Here is a 15047-nt window from a genome sequence, read left to right on the forward strand (position 1 = left end):
TAGAAGAATTATGGTCTTGTGTGCTTTAACGTGGAACAAAGTCTGAAGTAGAGACTTGGTGCTGGTTGTTTCCTAGATACCAGTGTGGTTATGTAGCTAATGTAGTGATCCTGCGATGCAAAAAAGACCCAAACAGTGGCAATTTATCTTCACCAAGAATTAGAAACAAAGTCAAAACTGCAATGATGTTACGGCCGGAAAATGATATCATCCGATTGACCCGTTTTCACAGCAATTGTATTGTGATGACCATTAAGTGATGAATCCTGTGTCTTATTTAATGCTAAATTAAAATGTAATAAACAACATACTAGTATATGGCAGCTCTCATGTGTGGGAGAAACAGTTGAAAGTTTATTGTATACAACAATTCTGTGATTATTTGCTAAACTGTGATATGCATAGGGGAACATGTCTTTAGCCTATCAGCCACGGGTTACAGCTCTTCCTGCCAAAGGCACAGGTGTGTTGGCATTACCAATGGTGCTTTGATATGATTTGAGGCAAACATTCAAAGGTAAAGGAGGCATTCTTTTTATATGGTAGATATTTTGACGGCAAGCCATTGAATCTAACTGTTTATTTGATGCTCGGGAAAGTTCTTGAAACAGTCGAGCAGTCGAGGAATGTGGCAGCTGCAGCCAGAACACAAACTGTACAGATTGTATCACTATTACTTTATCTGTACTTTAACACCCCTATTTAACATTTACAGCATGATATAAACATATCTATATAGTGTGTTACAAACTGTGGTTGTAGGAAGATAAGGAAAGATTTTAACAACATTTATTATGTACTTTATGTAACTTCTGTTACATCTCTTATGAACACATGTTATATTACAACTGTTTTCCTCTCTTGTCATCATGGCAATATTACAAACCAAGCAATTCTGGCAGTCAACAGAAGGTATTATACAGCAGGTTTAGACAAATGATATCTGTCTATCATTAGTGTGCTATAATCCATTAATTAAGTGTTTATGCTACTTATCATTTAATGAGCCAAAATGTACTCACACCACAACATTAATTACAATAGTTAAGTGCAACTTGTTATAATAATGGAAGTGTTTTCAGCATGACTGTAAGTGATTACTGTTCATGTGTCCAGCAGGTTTGCATGTGGAATCCACCCTTTAATGACAATGTAAACAAAAAATAGACGAGACTTCCTTTCCATTGTGTTCCTTTATTACCATATTTGTGGAGATAACTTAATCAGGAAGCAAAAAATATACCAGACAATAAAGTACTACAAATCTGAGATAGAAATAACCCCCTAACACAACAACCCGCAACCCCCCACCCCCCCCCCTCCTCTTCTTCACCCTTCGTCGTCTTCTGTGGGTTTATGTGGCGTATCTCTTCGTCCACTGTTTGGCTGTTCGGTCATGCTCCACTCTGTTAGTCGTGTACTGGGTGGCGATGCTTCCCACCAGGGGGTCGGCTGGACGGGAAAATAGGTTTCACATTAAGTTTCTATGCACTTAGAAATAAAACAACAGACGGAGAAAAATACACTAAAGGGTTTAAAAATAAGTCTCCCATTACCATTTTGTTTTGTTGAACTTTTATTTACTCATTAACAAGAATTAATGTTAGGTGCAAAGCAAAATCAAGTGAAGGCTTTGGGTGGCATGTTAGGAATATTAATACTGGTGTCACTACCTCAACTTACCCGTTTAGAAAACCTCTGACAGGAACTTCTTTAATAACATTTTGGAGTACATCTTTTGCACCAAAGCATGATCAGACAAGTCCCGTCCTGTCACAACGTTTTAATAAAGCAGCACCAACTAGACATCGAATGTTTTCTGCAAAACTAAATGAACTTTTGTCTGTGGCCCCTGGTTGGCAGGTAACATGCAAACTTGCTTTCACTCTTACGGGCAAACGGCATTTAAAGAGTACGATAGGATGTCCAGATGACGCAGGGTTTCCTGTCAAGGTGGCAGCACTGACAACATTTTACCAGCCAGTTTCAGATTACTCTTCTAAAACCCTGGAAATGCTATTAAAGTGAGCTCGAAAGTGATTCAGATGACATTCTGAAGGCACTTTAGCTCAAAGTAGGATTTATTTTCCTTATTCTCCTGTCTCTCTTTATAAAATATACTTGATGTGACACGGAGCGAGAAGTAGAGTGTAAATAGAGAAGATTTGAAGAAAGCCAGATGAAAAAATGAAAAAAAGCTTCCCTTGAGTATAACTTTCTACCACTACCAAAATGGTATGATAGATGCTTGTTGCAGCTTGCTCAACTCATAAATCTAACTTTGAACTTGTTCACCTCAGACACTGAACAATTGTTTCCCAACACCTCCGCTTCACTGTGGAGTTGCTCTAAATACTGAGCGTTGATGGACAGTTCAGCCTCACCTGGGTTACAGTCTGTGAGCAGGGAGCAGATGGACAGCAGCACCTTGGAGATGGTGAGGGCGGGGCTCCAGTTGTCCTTCAGGATGTCCAGACAGATCACCCCCTGACTGTTGATGTTGCAGTGATAGATCCTCGTACGGAAAGTTACCTGCAAAAACAAACGGTGGCGTTCACAGTCGGGGGGAAAATGTTTTCTTATATTGTTCATCGACATATTTGACCACGACAAAGACGCTAAAAGCAGTTAATGATGCTAGAACAAAAGTCTGCCTTACTTTATCTATTAATTCTCCAACACTATCGTAAAAGCTTTGATTTAAGTAGTCACGTGTCAGCTAAGCATTTTTGATAAATGTAATATTAAATTGTTATAATATATTGTTTATAGATGTTATATTAAGACATGAGTTATAAAAGGTCACTAGGTAAATCATACAGAAACACTTTCAGTATGAAACCTGCAGTCGCTGCTACACTGAACATCTCTACCTTGCACACAGTCTATATGCAGGACACGAAAGCCCTCTGGTGGATGAATAGAGGTACTTCTGAATGCCAGGAGACACTAACTAGACAGCAAAATACCTCTGCTTTTACACAAACATGACAAATAACTATTCAATAAAAAAGGTGTACATTGACCTGCTGAGAAAGATGGGACTTTTTAACCGTTAATGTTCTGATGAAAAATTGAAAAGTGAGCTGTGGAAATATCAGTGTAGATCTGCAGAACATGTGGAGTCAAATAATGCTTTCATAAAGTCCGTTTTTCACACGCCGCTCTGATTCTCAGAGGCTCGTGTGGGTATTTTTAAATCATGGTTCACCTTTGCCTCTAACTTAACTAGGCTATTTCCTGCTGATGTTTACACAGTGAACCAAACTTTCTATTCACAGACAGAAACACAAATCTATCCATAATAATAATAAATAATAATAATTCATTTATTTTATATAGGCGCCTTTCAAGGCTCTCAAAGTCGCCGTACAAACACATCAAAAACAAGATGCACAATAGATAACACCAGCATAAGAGACATAAACAAGACAATGCAGTATATAAATCAATCAAATAACCAAATAAATAAAAACAGAGGATGTGTGATGGATAATGATCAGGGTGGATATGCAACATGTTATTATTTTTTTACCCTAATGTCACTATTTTTATGACTGTTTTGTTTTATCCACTCATTATCCTCAGTAAAACAAACAATGATACGGGGTGGCATTTTTATTACCATCATAATGGCAATATGTGTTACACAATGTCGCTTAATTGGTTGAAATGATCCCGAGGACACAAATAAACCACTATCCATTAACTCGGTACAAACGGTTTAAAGTGGATCCATAGAAAACAGACAAAGCAGAAACTTGCTTAAAAACCAGAAAGCTATTATTAAAAAGGAGAAATCCCAGACATCAACTATACTGCCGTCTGATGAATGACTTTATGGCCCATTCTACACACCTCCAGTTAAAACAACTGCTCAAAAGAGAAGAGATCCTTCAAATGTTTTAAATGACTTTGGGAAACAGAACTAGAGAGTAGATTTCATTTCATGTTTAAGACAGTAAGACTTTGTGTTCTGCTCCTGTGTGCCAGATAAAAGCATGATCTCACGCTAATAGTAAAGTGAGAGAGATTTATCTGACAGAGGTTATATTTGAATGAAACCAACTTTGTGTCCCGTCCCTTAATATTCTTTATTGTTCAGATCTGTGTTGCTCAGCGATGTAGTTCACCCACAACTGAAAACAACAGCATGGCTGTTACAACTCGGTGAGAATGAATCATCTCCATTAGTCACCTAAATGACTGACGATATGGGGCATGTCACTCTTTCCAAAACACATGTAGGCATTTACATCACTTTCATCCCTATTTGGAGCAAATAACACATTTAAAACTAAGGTCTGTCTAATGCAGGGGTCGGCAACCTTTTTGACATGAAGTGCCATTAACGGGAAAAAAAATTATCAGCGTGCCGACGATCGTGAATTATCCATGGTGGGGGGGGGGGAGCCTCGCTGCGGGGAAGCAGTGTGTGGACCTGTCAGCGCAACTTTCATTATGCCGAATTTAACAAACAAATTGAAATCATTGGTTTAAACGGCATAATAATAATAAGGACGACCGCCCGTTCTGTGATTCTCCAGAACATACAGACGGCCAGTCCGCCCCTGTGTAGCATGTTATTTCGATGAGAGATGAGCAGATCGCCAATGGGCTTTCAACTAAAGACACAGCCACGCAAAAACTGCGGCATGTGTACAGCTCCTTATGGGTACTGCAACGTGTGAAGTGCTTTCCTCCGTGGTGAAACGGTCAGCACTGCACCACGGAGGGAAGCGGCAGAAAGTCGCCTGGAGTTGAAGAGAGCGGGGCTGCGTTGCGTGCATGGCTTCCTTCTGCAGGTAACGGGGAGGAACTCTGGCGGCGGTCTCGTTCAGGTTCCGAAAATACAATTTAAATATTTTGCACACTTATTCCACTTATTGCTAGTGTGCCACTGGTTACGGTGGCACGCGTGCCAGGGGTTGCCGATCCCTGGTCTAATGCAGGGTATATGCAGGAATCCTGAAGTCAAATCTAATCCCTTTTAAGACCTTCTTTAAGACCCTTTCCATACATTTTAAGTTTGGACGCAAACTTGCATTTCCCCATAACGATGTTGTTTAACAACCGGCGTAAACGGACCTTCGCGCGCTATCAAGCAGTGAGCGTGCGATGTCCTGTTGAGATGACGTCAAATCCAACGGGATGCCATAAATAAGCTACACAGAATCACACTACACACCTACGCAATGATTACATTCAGGCAGACTGTAGAATACAACCTCTTTGGACAATTTATATACTTATTGAAAACAAGCTACAAAATGTTTTGGAAAAAGCCGTTTAATACTTTTTAATAGCCTTAATTTTCGCTAAATTGATTTATCAACTTCTAATACTTTTTAAGACCCCGCGGACCCCCTGTGTTGTCATGTCAGATCTCAACCTCCATAACATGAGTTGTGATATCAGTCTACCTTGTAAGGATTTCTGTCTAATGGAAGTGCATTTCTTCTGAATCTCTGGCTTTGTTGTGTGAACTGAAGCTACGAAGTTTATATGACAGGAATCCCAATTGTTATCATGTTGTTTCATTTCAGAACAGCAACAAGACAGTTGGTATCAGGACTATACTTGTGTTGTGATCAGTCTGAATGTGTGGTGCTAGCCGACATGTAGTAATATAACAATACCTTGGGGGGTTTGAAGGGGTAGTCAGGTGTGAAGGCGATGTCCAGGAAGAAGACCCCTCCCTCGTACACGGAGCCCGGCGGTCCCAGGATGGTCGACCTCCACTCATAGATGTTGTCTCCTTTGGGGCCAGCACTGCAGGCACAGATAGATTATCACTTAAAGCAGCAAAAACAACTTTACTCTCCGTAATGCAACTTCTAACACAATCATTCTCTGACTGAAAGCATACACTCATCTGAAATGTCAATACACAATGAATCTGCTACAACGCACAATGATTCATATTTGAAAACTTTGAGCATCAATGTTTTTCTCATCTTTCATGGTAACAGTGTTAACTATTCTTTATTACACTGTCAGGGAAAACAAGCGGACCATAACAAAGTTCATCTCATACTAAATACAGCATCATAAACTAAGTTAGAGGACAAAACGACACCCACACTCCAAGGAAGGCAGTCGATATTTATGAAGGCAGATTATAGGTTGCTTCAAAAGGAGGAAACTGGATCTACATCAATGAAGAGTGTGCTACAGTATGAAAGTCACACATTCATTCAGGTACCGTGTATCACATGAAGACTCGCTAACAACTAAAGCTCACTGGCAGCTCACTGGAGGATGTGGGCGTTGTTTTTGACGTCTTCAAAAGGGCATTGAACCAAAAGCAACTTTCCCTTTCCATTCAAGATCTGCCCGATGTAGGATTAAAGGGAAATTGCCCCAAAATAAAGCACTCTGCAGGAGAACACTGTAAACATGTGCATCACTTCTAAAGCTCAAAATGATCAAGGGCGAAAACCTCATTGAAATCTTTTAACTGCACTGCCTTTGAAGGACGAATGCAAATCTAACATGTTATGCGTCAAATTAATAATTACAATTGTAAAATGAAATGCACTCACACAAGTACATTTCACAGATTATTGGTCATACAAATGTAATTTCTCTTTTGAAATGTGGAGTGATGAAAGATTCATTTCCCTCGTGCATCATTCAGAAGATGCCTCGGTTCAAAGCAAATCCCCAGCGATGTGTCTATGCGTCATGATCTGTTATCTGTATTGATTTGTCCTCAAAGCAGCCTGGCCTTTATCCCTCTTACATGCAGAACATGTGGTCTTGAACCCCCTGGGGTCATGAGCACAAGACATCATCATATTGATCCAAACTGTTGAGGGGGATTTTGTGCACTGCTGTGCTTTTTGATGGCAGTTCCAGCTACAGTAGAGCAAGTCGATCCAGAAAGCGCAGTTTGGACTAATTCACTTGGTCTAAAAAGATATGACTGGAAATGTGACGCATGAAACATGTCCATCATATTAAAAACTTTGACTTCAAGTGGATGATTTTAATGATGTGACACATTCCCTCTCAGCCTTAAACACCATTTCACTCTTATCAGCAGTCATGATAATCCATTAAGGCACATGTGTCAAACTCAAGGCCCGGGGGCCAAATCAGGCCCGTGGTGGATTTAATTTCGGCCCGCAGGATAATTTCTAATTACTATTAGATCTGGCCCGCTGGTATATTGCACGCACACCTTCACTCAATCCTGAGGGTGTCCTCAGCTCAGAGCCTGACCCCAAACATTGATGACCTTGCACCCAGGATGAGATGCCAAGTATCTGGCTTAGTGTACATCAGAGAGCAGCACACTGAGTTTCCATGGATGTGTCCTTCTTTTCTCTCACGACAGCAGGGCATGTTTGTTTTTTTCTTTGAGGGGAATTGTTTTTTTAAAGCTGTTGTTGGCCTGTGGGAAAATGTACTCATAAGAAATGACTCTGCAGATAGAGCCATAAGAAATGAATGCAACTGATTATTTAATGGTTATTGTTGTTTTTATAGGCAATAATTTAAGCTTCGTTAGTTCCAGGTTTAATATGTGCAATAAGTTCATTTCAATACGTTTTGCAATAAACATTGAACCAGTCCGGCCCTCGACTAGCACCGATTTTTAAATGTTAGCCCGCTGTGTATTTGAGTTTGACACCCCTGCATTAAGGGATGCAATATAGAGGATCCATTCAATGAGCTTCATATAGTTATGACAGTGGTGCAAAGAAGCCGTTTCCATAAATCAAAGCACTAAGTCACGTGTATAGTTTCAGTACAGCTGGCTATCTTTCATGGCTGCACTATGACAATGTGTTCAAGATGGAAACTTTGAGCGGAACAGCTTGAACTTCTGGAGATGCAGCTGCAGAACTCATTACTGTACAACTTCAGATAGAAACTCACAGCCAGTGTTTTTATTTAATGAGCTGGATTTTTATATACAGCTGAAATAACTATTCTTTAATAGATGGACAGAACATGTATGTAACAAAATCTAGAGACTGCAGCTTCTCCTATGTGATCATTTTCAGTTTTTTAGAGTTTTCTATTATTGCTAAATGAAATGCTCTTCTGATCAGAAAAATAAGATTTTTATATTTCCTCATAAACTGAATAAGAAAAATATCTGATGATTAGGATAACAATAATTATTGGTTGCAGGCAGCCTTTATAAATCAACCAATACATTAATAATCCACACAATATATTTGGCAATATTGACAGTGTTTTTTGGGACTCTGAACAACTGCTGTCATCAACCATCTGTTGATTTAAAGCTGTACAATTAACACGTTTGAACCACATGTCATATAATACGAGGTCAATTTAACATGGCTTTTAATCCATCATGTGCCGGGGCAGGTATTGTGTTAAACTGTCACACTTCATTGTTGTAATTAGGTAGTCCATTATGAATTTGCCTAAATGACAGAAGCCTGTTGCTGAAAGTGCTGTCGTCCTTCAGCTGCAGTCATCCGTCATTAATCCACTATTCGAGTCATTAACTTAACCAAGAACTCCATCATGCTGCAGTCATGATCCGCACAGAAACAGATCCCTGTCTGAGTGTCACTCAAAGCTTCAATTGAAATGTTCAGCTCTTAAGAAGGAAAGCTTGTAAAAGGGTTTACTAGGCATTCATTCATATATATATATATATATATATATATATATATATATATATATATATAAAATCACTGAATCGTAAAAGCAAATGTTGTGAGTGCTAAAGCACCCAGATATTATTCTAAACTGTATTAAAGTAAACGGGTATTATCTTGAACTGTATGTATGAAGTGAACATGTATTATTTGGGACTGTTTTGAAGTAATCCTATATATATATATATATATATATAAACCTTCTTACCTACAACTCCATAAGGCAGATATCGCCAACACACACACACATACACCCCCTGTCTCCAGCACACACACATAAACTCCTTGACCCAAATATCAGCAACACACACACATACGCCTCCACTTATCAGCATGCACACACACACACACACACACATACACTTCCCCTCACTAACACATACACATGTTCTTTTTCAAGGTTCTTTCTGGGGCCAATAATCCCAAGCACCAATATATCTGTGTACAATGTTTGATTGTTTTTAAAGAATAGTTTGTGTGAAACCTTCCCTGGGAAATTAAAGGAGTTGGGTCCGGTGGAAGATAAGAAGTGGCTCTCCACCTCAAAATATATCCATATATACTGTTGTGTAGTCAAGCAAAAAGCCCTGTTTCTGACTGGCTGGTCCCGATACCTGTATCGCACGGCAGTAGAACTGGGAGTCCAGAGTACTCTGTAAACTTGTATTGGTGTTTTTTACCATTAAAATCAGATTATTGTTATAACTTTTATGCCGGTGTTTTGAACTCCCTCTTTTGGGACCATCTGACCAGGCTCATCTAAACGGACGGCGCGGCGCAGAAGTGGGCTTTAAGCCACCACTACTGTGTCTGCCCCAACAGCGCGCGTCAATTTATCAATTCATATAACTTTTTATTATTTTAAACCGCTGTAAGCACACACTCACACCCTCTGGTGAGCGGGAGGGTTCATCTCAAGGAGTTTTTCCTAATAAATATCTCCAATTTAAACAAAATAATATTTGTGCTATGTTGTTAAAGGTGGGGTAGGTAAGTTTCAGAAACCGGCTCGAGATACACTTTTTGTTATATTCCATGGAATGCTCTTAACATCCCGATAGCATTGTCAAGTACTTTGACAAAAAATCCATTAAAAAATGTCATCTGTGGAAGCCGTAATACTGTAAAAAGCACGACCAATCCGTTTAGCCGGCCCGGCTAAACGGATTGGATTGCCGCCCTGTCTGTCAGCCTTCCATCTCGTGCACACACAAATGTATCTCGTGCCCTCATTGGGCGTGCCGTAATTGGGCGTGCATTGCGCGTTCATGTGTGTTGGAGGAGGTGCTCTGTAAGGAAGTCTGAAGGAAGGGGCGGATTCTTTTCGGCTGTGTACTTTCAAATTTTAGTGCACTCGAGCCGGTTTCTGAAACTTACCTACCCCACCTTTAAGTCAAACATTTGCTCATGCCATGTTCTTCCCAGCAGCAAACTAATACCTCATTCACACCAACGGTGTTTCAGGGCCGGTTCGGAGCTGGAGCTTGAAAAGCACCGGGTTTTCCTGTTCACACCGCAGCGGAGCAGCCTCTTAGTTCCGGAATCCGGTTCGTTTCAAGCACCAAAAAATTGTCCGGCCAGAGCAAAAGCACCGCATACGTCACGCTTACATAGAGGCGGGGGCAGGGGCGGGATCAACTCCTGAACAACAACAAAAAGCCGGCGTTGTATCCAGTTTGTACACAACGATGGAGAAACTTAACAAGCAGCAGTGGTCCACTGAAGAGACCAGCAACCTACTGGGAATCTGGTCTTCCGAAGAGGTACAGAGGAAGCTGGAGCACAATCGGCCATTGTTGTTGTTGTCGGTGTCAGCTGTGAGGGGTTTCCGCGCGGTTTGGCTTTATGAAGCAGGCACGCAAACGGTTACGTCATGACGCAAACGATGACGCAATGACGCAGCACCAGTCGGACTCTGGGCGGTGTGAAAAGAGCCAGAGCTAAACCGAAGAACCGGTTCTGAACCTGAAAAGCTCTAGCACGGAGCTTGAACCAGAGTTGTGTTGGTGTGAATGAGGTATGTGCTCCGTTTTATAAACAGACTACGTCCAAATGAAGGCTGGTTGTCTGTAAGGTTGCGAGAGAATAGAACTGCAATATTTTCCTGCTCAGCCTGTGAAGCAGATTTTTTTAACATGATAGAAAGTCTAAAGAAACAACAGAAAAATCAAAACGGAAAGAATTTTCTTCTAAATTATGCGACTGTGACAACAAAGCTGTTTTCTTCAAGTCAGCAACAAATATCCAGACAGTGGACATTTTTGGGATGGTCTGTGGCCTGAGGTGGCTTGTTTGATCTCCTGAGCTATGAGGAGAAAGATTGCTCTGTTTATCATTTCTCCTTTCACAGGAAGGTCAGAGGTCAGGCTCTGCTGCAGAACAGCAGCCTGGAGAAGGGAGGGCTTCAGTGATTTACCTGCTGCGAGGGGAGCTTCAACCCAGACGGTCTGCTTTTAATAATAATAATCTTTCAAATCTCCAAATTAAAGAAAGCTGCAGGCCCAGCCAAGTCATCAGGCTTAATAAGCTATCAATATATATATGTATTGTGTTGCAAAGCCAAAAATATTCAGATTATTACCATATAGTAAAACGAAGAGAAGCAGTACATTTCAACAGTTGAGGAGCTGTGCCCACCAATGATGATTTGATAGTCAAAAGGTTGCAGGTTAGTTTTATATCATCGACTAACTGATTCATTGTATAGGCTATAGATACCATGACATTTTATCAGTTCCGAATGGACTTTTTTTTTTTTTTTTTTAAATGCCACCAGCGACGACACTAAGTAATGAAAGCAATCCATATTATTATTGTTTCTTAGTGCCTGTCATTAAAAAAATGTAACAGTGTTATATATCGGATTGCATAATTAAAATTCCGGCAAGCGTAAGAATAGATTTGGTCTAAGAGCATCTATCCTTATAATTAAGATATAATGTGTAGTTAATAGCAGCATGTTACCTTGCACAGTGAAGAATGATCACAATTAATAAGATAGAATAGTGGGATACGGATGAGTGCTTAGTGTCTCAGTTAGGGTATTACTACAATGAGTAAAGGGAGAGAACTAGAGGGATCAGTGTTCTCCTAATGAGTACACTAATGGACAGACAACAGACTTTAAATCAAAGAGTGAAGCCCACCTGCAGTTCGGCGGAGGGTCCAGTGTAATATCAGCCAGCTCTTTCTGAATCCTGCACACAATGAAACAAAAATCAGTCACTGGTCCAACATCATTCCTCAACATAGAAAAACATGATGATTATAATGATGTTATGTGATGTCCTTTGGCCACGGTAAAAATGTAAATAGATAGACGTATTATTGATATCTGATCTTCGATTTACATTTTGGATTACAGGTTTCTTGTGTAAATGCAGAGCAACATTGATTGTGAAAGAAAGATATACTAAAAACAAGAGTGTGAGAGGTTTTGTTTCAATATTTCCCCAGGGGAGGAAAAGGAAGTTCTGAGCCACTCATTCAGATCTTGTGTGTACATTATGGCCAGATGAAGCTAATTTCTAGTAAGAATTAGTGGAACTAGTTTTCCTAGTCTTCTTTCCTCTTTTATGATGGGTTTCTTCCTCCATGACAGATGGTGGTAGAAGTATTAGGAAACATTGCTTGTTCCTCTGAAATTGACAGTTGATGTTTCTGCATTTTTCTTCTATCAAACTGTATTGCAGATGCTTGGGAAGTATCACAATGACTACTCATGTATTCATGCAAAAATATTATCTAGAAGCGACCAGTTTGTTTAACATTTTTGGTGTTTTTCTTCCAAAAAGGAAATCCTAAAATAATCCCAGAAAGAAATCAGACTGATTTCAGAATATAGAAAATGATTCATTAACAAACAATCTGTGGATTTATTTTTACCTTTTGGCGCTGGTGGAAAGCAGTTTGGAGGTCTTGCTCATACTGGCTTTGCTCTCCCGTTTCTTTTTGCAAAACTTGTCCCTCTGTCTGGTTTGGCTGGAAGAAGGCGGTGATGAAGAAGAGCTGGTGCTGGCACGAGAATCCTCATCCGACATACCGGTTTGGATTGGAGAAGAGCCGGGACCTGATGGAGAAAAACAAGAAAAGCAAAATACACTCAGTAAAACACCACAGCTGCAAGAAGGTGGAGTAGTTTCATAATGACTTCAAACCAAAACAAATGCTAATATGCCCTCAGTGAGGCCACAATAGCTGATATGTTTCATAATACACAAGCTACTTTCACTATACATAAACATACATTTGCATATTTTCATGAGCAAGAGAGTATAATTATATACTAACAAAGACTGGCTTATCTAAAGCCAGTTGAGTAGCACTTGAAATGTTTTTGCTCTATAAAACCTGATGTACTTGTATGATTCTGTTTTCTTCAAGTTTGTATTTTGTTGGTCGAACGCACTTATTCTAAGTCGCTTTGGATAAAAGCGTCAGCTAAATGTAATGTAATGTAATTAAACTACATTTACTTAATACCTTTAGTTACTTTGCAGGTTTATATTAATGATGTGAAATATAAACAGCAATTGAATAAGACTTTCATTACATCCGGAGTAACATTCACAAGCTACCCTGACTTATGCAAAGTAATTCACATTTGCTGCACATTTACCAGCTTTGATAAAAACATTAAAGCATCAATAATTATAACCAAAACATACATTAGCCAATGTGTATGGTGTGCACAGTTATTGTTGTATGGCAATATTGTTGTACTTTAAGTGAAGTAACATTTTGAATGCATGACAATTACTTGTAACAGAGTATGCCTGCATTTTGGTAGTTCTAGTGTTATTCAAGTACAACCTCTGAGTACTTCTTAAACCTCTGAAACCAGGGGAATTGTAGGCTAGTTATGCAGTGTTTATGGTGTGTGTGTGTGTGTGTGTGTGTGTGTGTGTGTGTGTGTGTGTGTGTGTGTGTGTGTGTGTGTGTGTGTGTGTGTGTGTGTGTGTGTGTGTGTGTGTGAAGCAGGTAGCTTCTGCGCTTTAATTTCCACATATTTATCGTTAGCTAACGTTTCCGTGACGGGGAACGAAATGCCGTTAGCCAACAAGCTAGCGAAGTGCACAGTTCACACATCCAAGTTAACCACTTCACACCTGTAAACTCAAGACCATAGTTATTATATCCAAATACATGTAGAGGTTTAGTAATCTCTTGGTGACCCTGGCATAAACACAGCTACCTGCAACACGGTTGCCCCCTCCCCCTTTAACTCAACGAACACCCAGGCCCTACGACTTAAAGGATAAGACTACTTCTTGGACCAGCGTGGGGAAAGCTGCTTGCTAAGCATCCTTCACAAGTGATCGGACAACCGGGTAACCGTAACATAAACGTTCACATGGGTTGCCTTAAGAGTTAAACATAACGTTACAGCGATGTACATCAAAACAGACCGTTAAAAAATACATCCCTAGGCTAGAAATGACAACGAGACATTAAACGCGTCAGACAGCAGCCAGGAACAACTCCGTTCCAGCACATAGTCGGAGCCCCTTTTCCGTGCAACCAACTAACCACGACCGTGTTGTTTCTTTTCACCCAACAAACTGACCTTCGACTTCACTTGGAAACACACACTGGCAGCAGACCGAACCGCTAACTTTGACCATTCGGTAAAATGTCGTCCCTAGATCATCTATTTTTTCTCGCTAATTAAACTTACCCAGTCTATTGTGTCTGGACCTCCGCCACAGTCTAGGCTGGCTGGTGCCTGTCGCCCTCTGCGGAACGGAAGTAGCCTACCGCGGCTGCAGTGGGCTGTACGGCCCCGGTCCTACTCTGGAAACAAGACAGTTTACATTATGACGACTTTAATACAGATTAACTAATGTGTTCATTCAATTAAACTGATTTATTGTTATCTAAACAGCATTTTGCTCCGGCACATTTGTTTGCAAAAGTAAATCAATCTTTGAGTTACATTAACTTCAATATTTGAGCAGATGGTGGCCTGATTCAAGTCTAAATACCAAATAGTCTTAATCAACACATGCTAAATACATAATTGTTTCATTCTTTTTCTATATTTGATTAAAAAAAAAAACTCACAATTTATTAGGTGATGATAATTATCTAGTCACTAATTCAATGCCATTTCAATGAGATGATCTGGAAAGGATGATCTGTTGTTTACTATAGTCAGGGAGCTAATCTAGACCTTCAGACTAAATTGCTGCATCTCTTGCCACAGAAACTGAAAAACCACTTAAGCTGAGCGTGTCTGACTCATGTCTAAGAAGGTATTATTATAGGGCCAGTGAAGTGAAAATATTCATTGCTGGAAGGCTGCTGCCCGAGGAGCCCATTAAATGTGGATGATATGTCTAGTTTGTAGTTTTGTAATGAAGGGCATCAATTCTCTGCACTTTCTGCATCCTTCATGTGCAA

The 15047-nt window shown here is 40.0% G+C and overlaps 1 protein-coding gene across 2 annotated transcripts; it reads right to left on the reverse strand.

Moving 5' to 3' along the window:
• Window positions 1-1174: 1174 nt before the first annotated feature.
• Window positions 1175-14458, reverse strand: LOC117543160 (ubiquitin-conjugating enzyme E2 E1). 2 transcript variants are annotated; one of them, XM_034211255.1, is made up of 6 exons: window positions 14323-14458; window positions 12531-12714; window positions 11792-11842; window positions 5640-5772; window positions 2385-2532; window positions 1175-1452 (listed from the first exon to the last, which is right to left on the reverse strand). In XM_034211255.1, exons 2-6 carry the CDS (start codon window positions 12683-12685, stop codon window positions 1355-1357), a joined length of 585 nt encoding a protein of 194 aa, XP_034067146.1. In that variant the 5' UTR covers window positions 12686-12714; window positions 14323-14458; the 3' UTR covers window positions 1175-1354. The 2 variants fall into 2 exon arrangements, with proteins under 2 accessions (XP_034067146.1, XP_034067145.1); XM_034211254.1 differs by lacking the exon at window positions 14323-14458 and adding an exon at window positions 14212-14284.
• Between the last annotated feature and the right edge of the window lie 589 nt (window positions 14459-15047).

The sequence above is a fragment of the Gymnodraco acuticeps genome, unplaced genomic scaffold (assembly GCF_902827175.1).
Source record: "Gymnodraco acuticeps unplaced genomic scaffold, fGymAcu1.1, whole genome shotgun sequence".
Lineage (NCBI taxonomy): Eukaryota > Metazoa > Chordata > Actinopteri > Perciformes > Bathydraconidae > Gymnodraco > Gymnodraco acuticeps.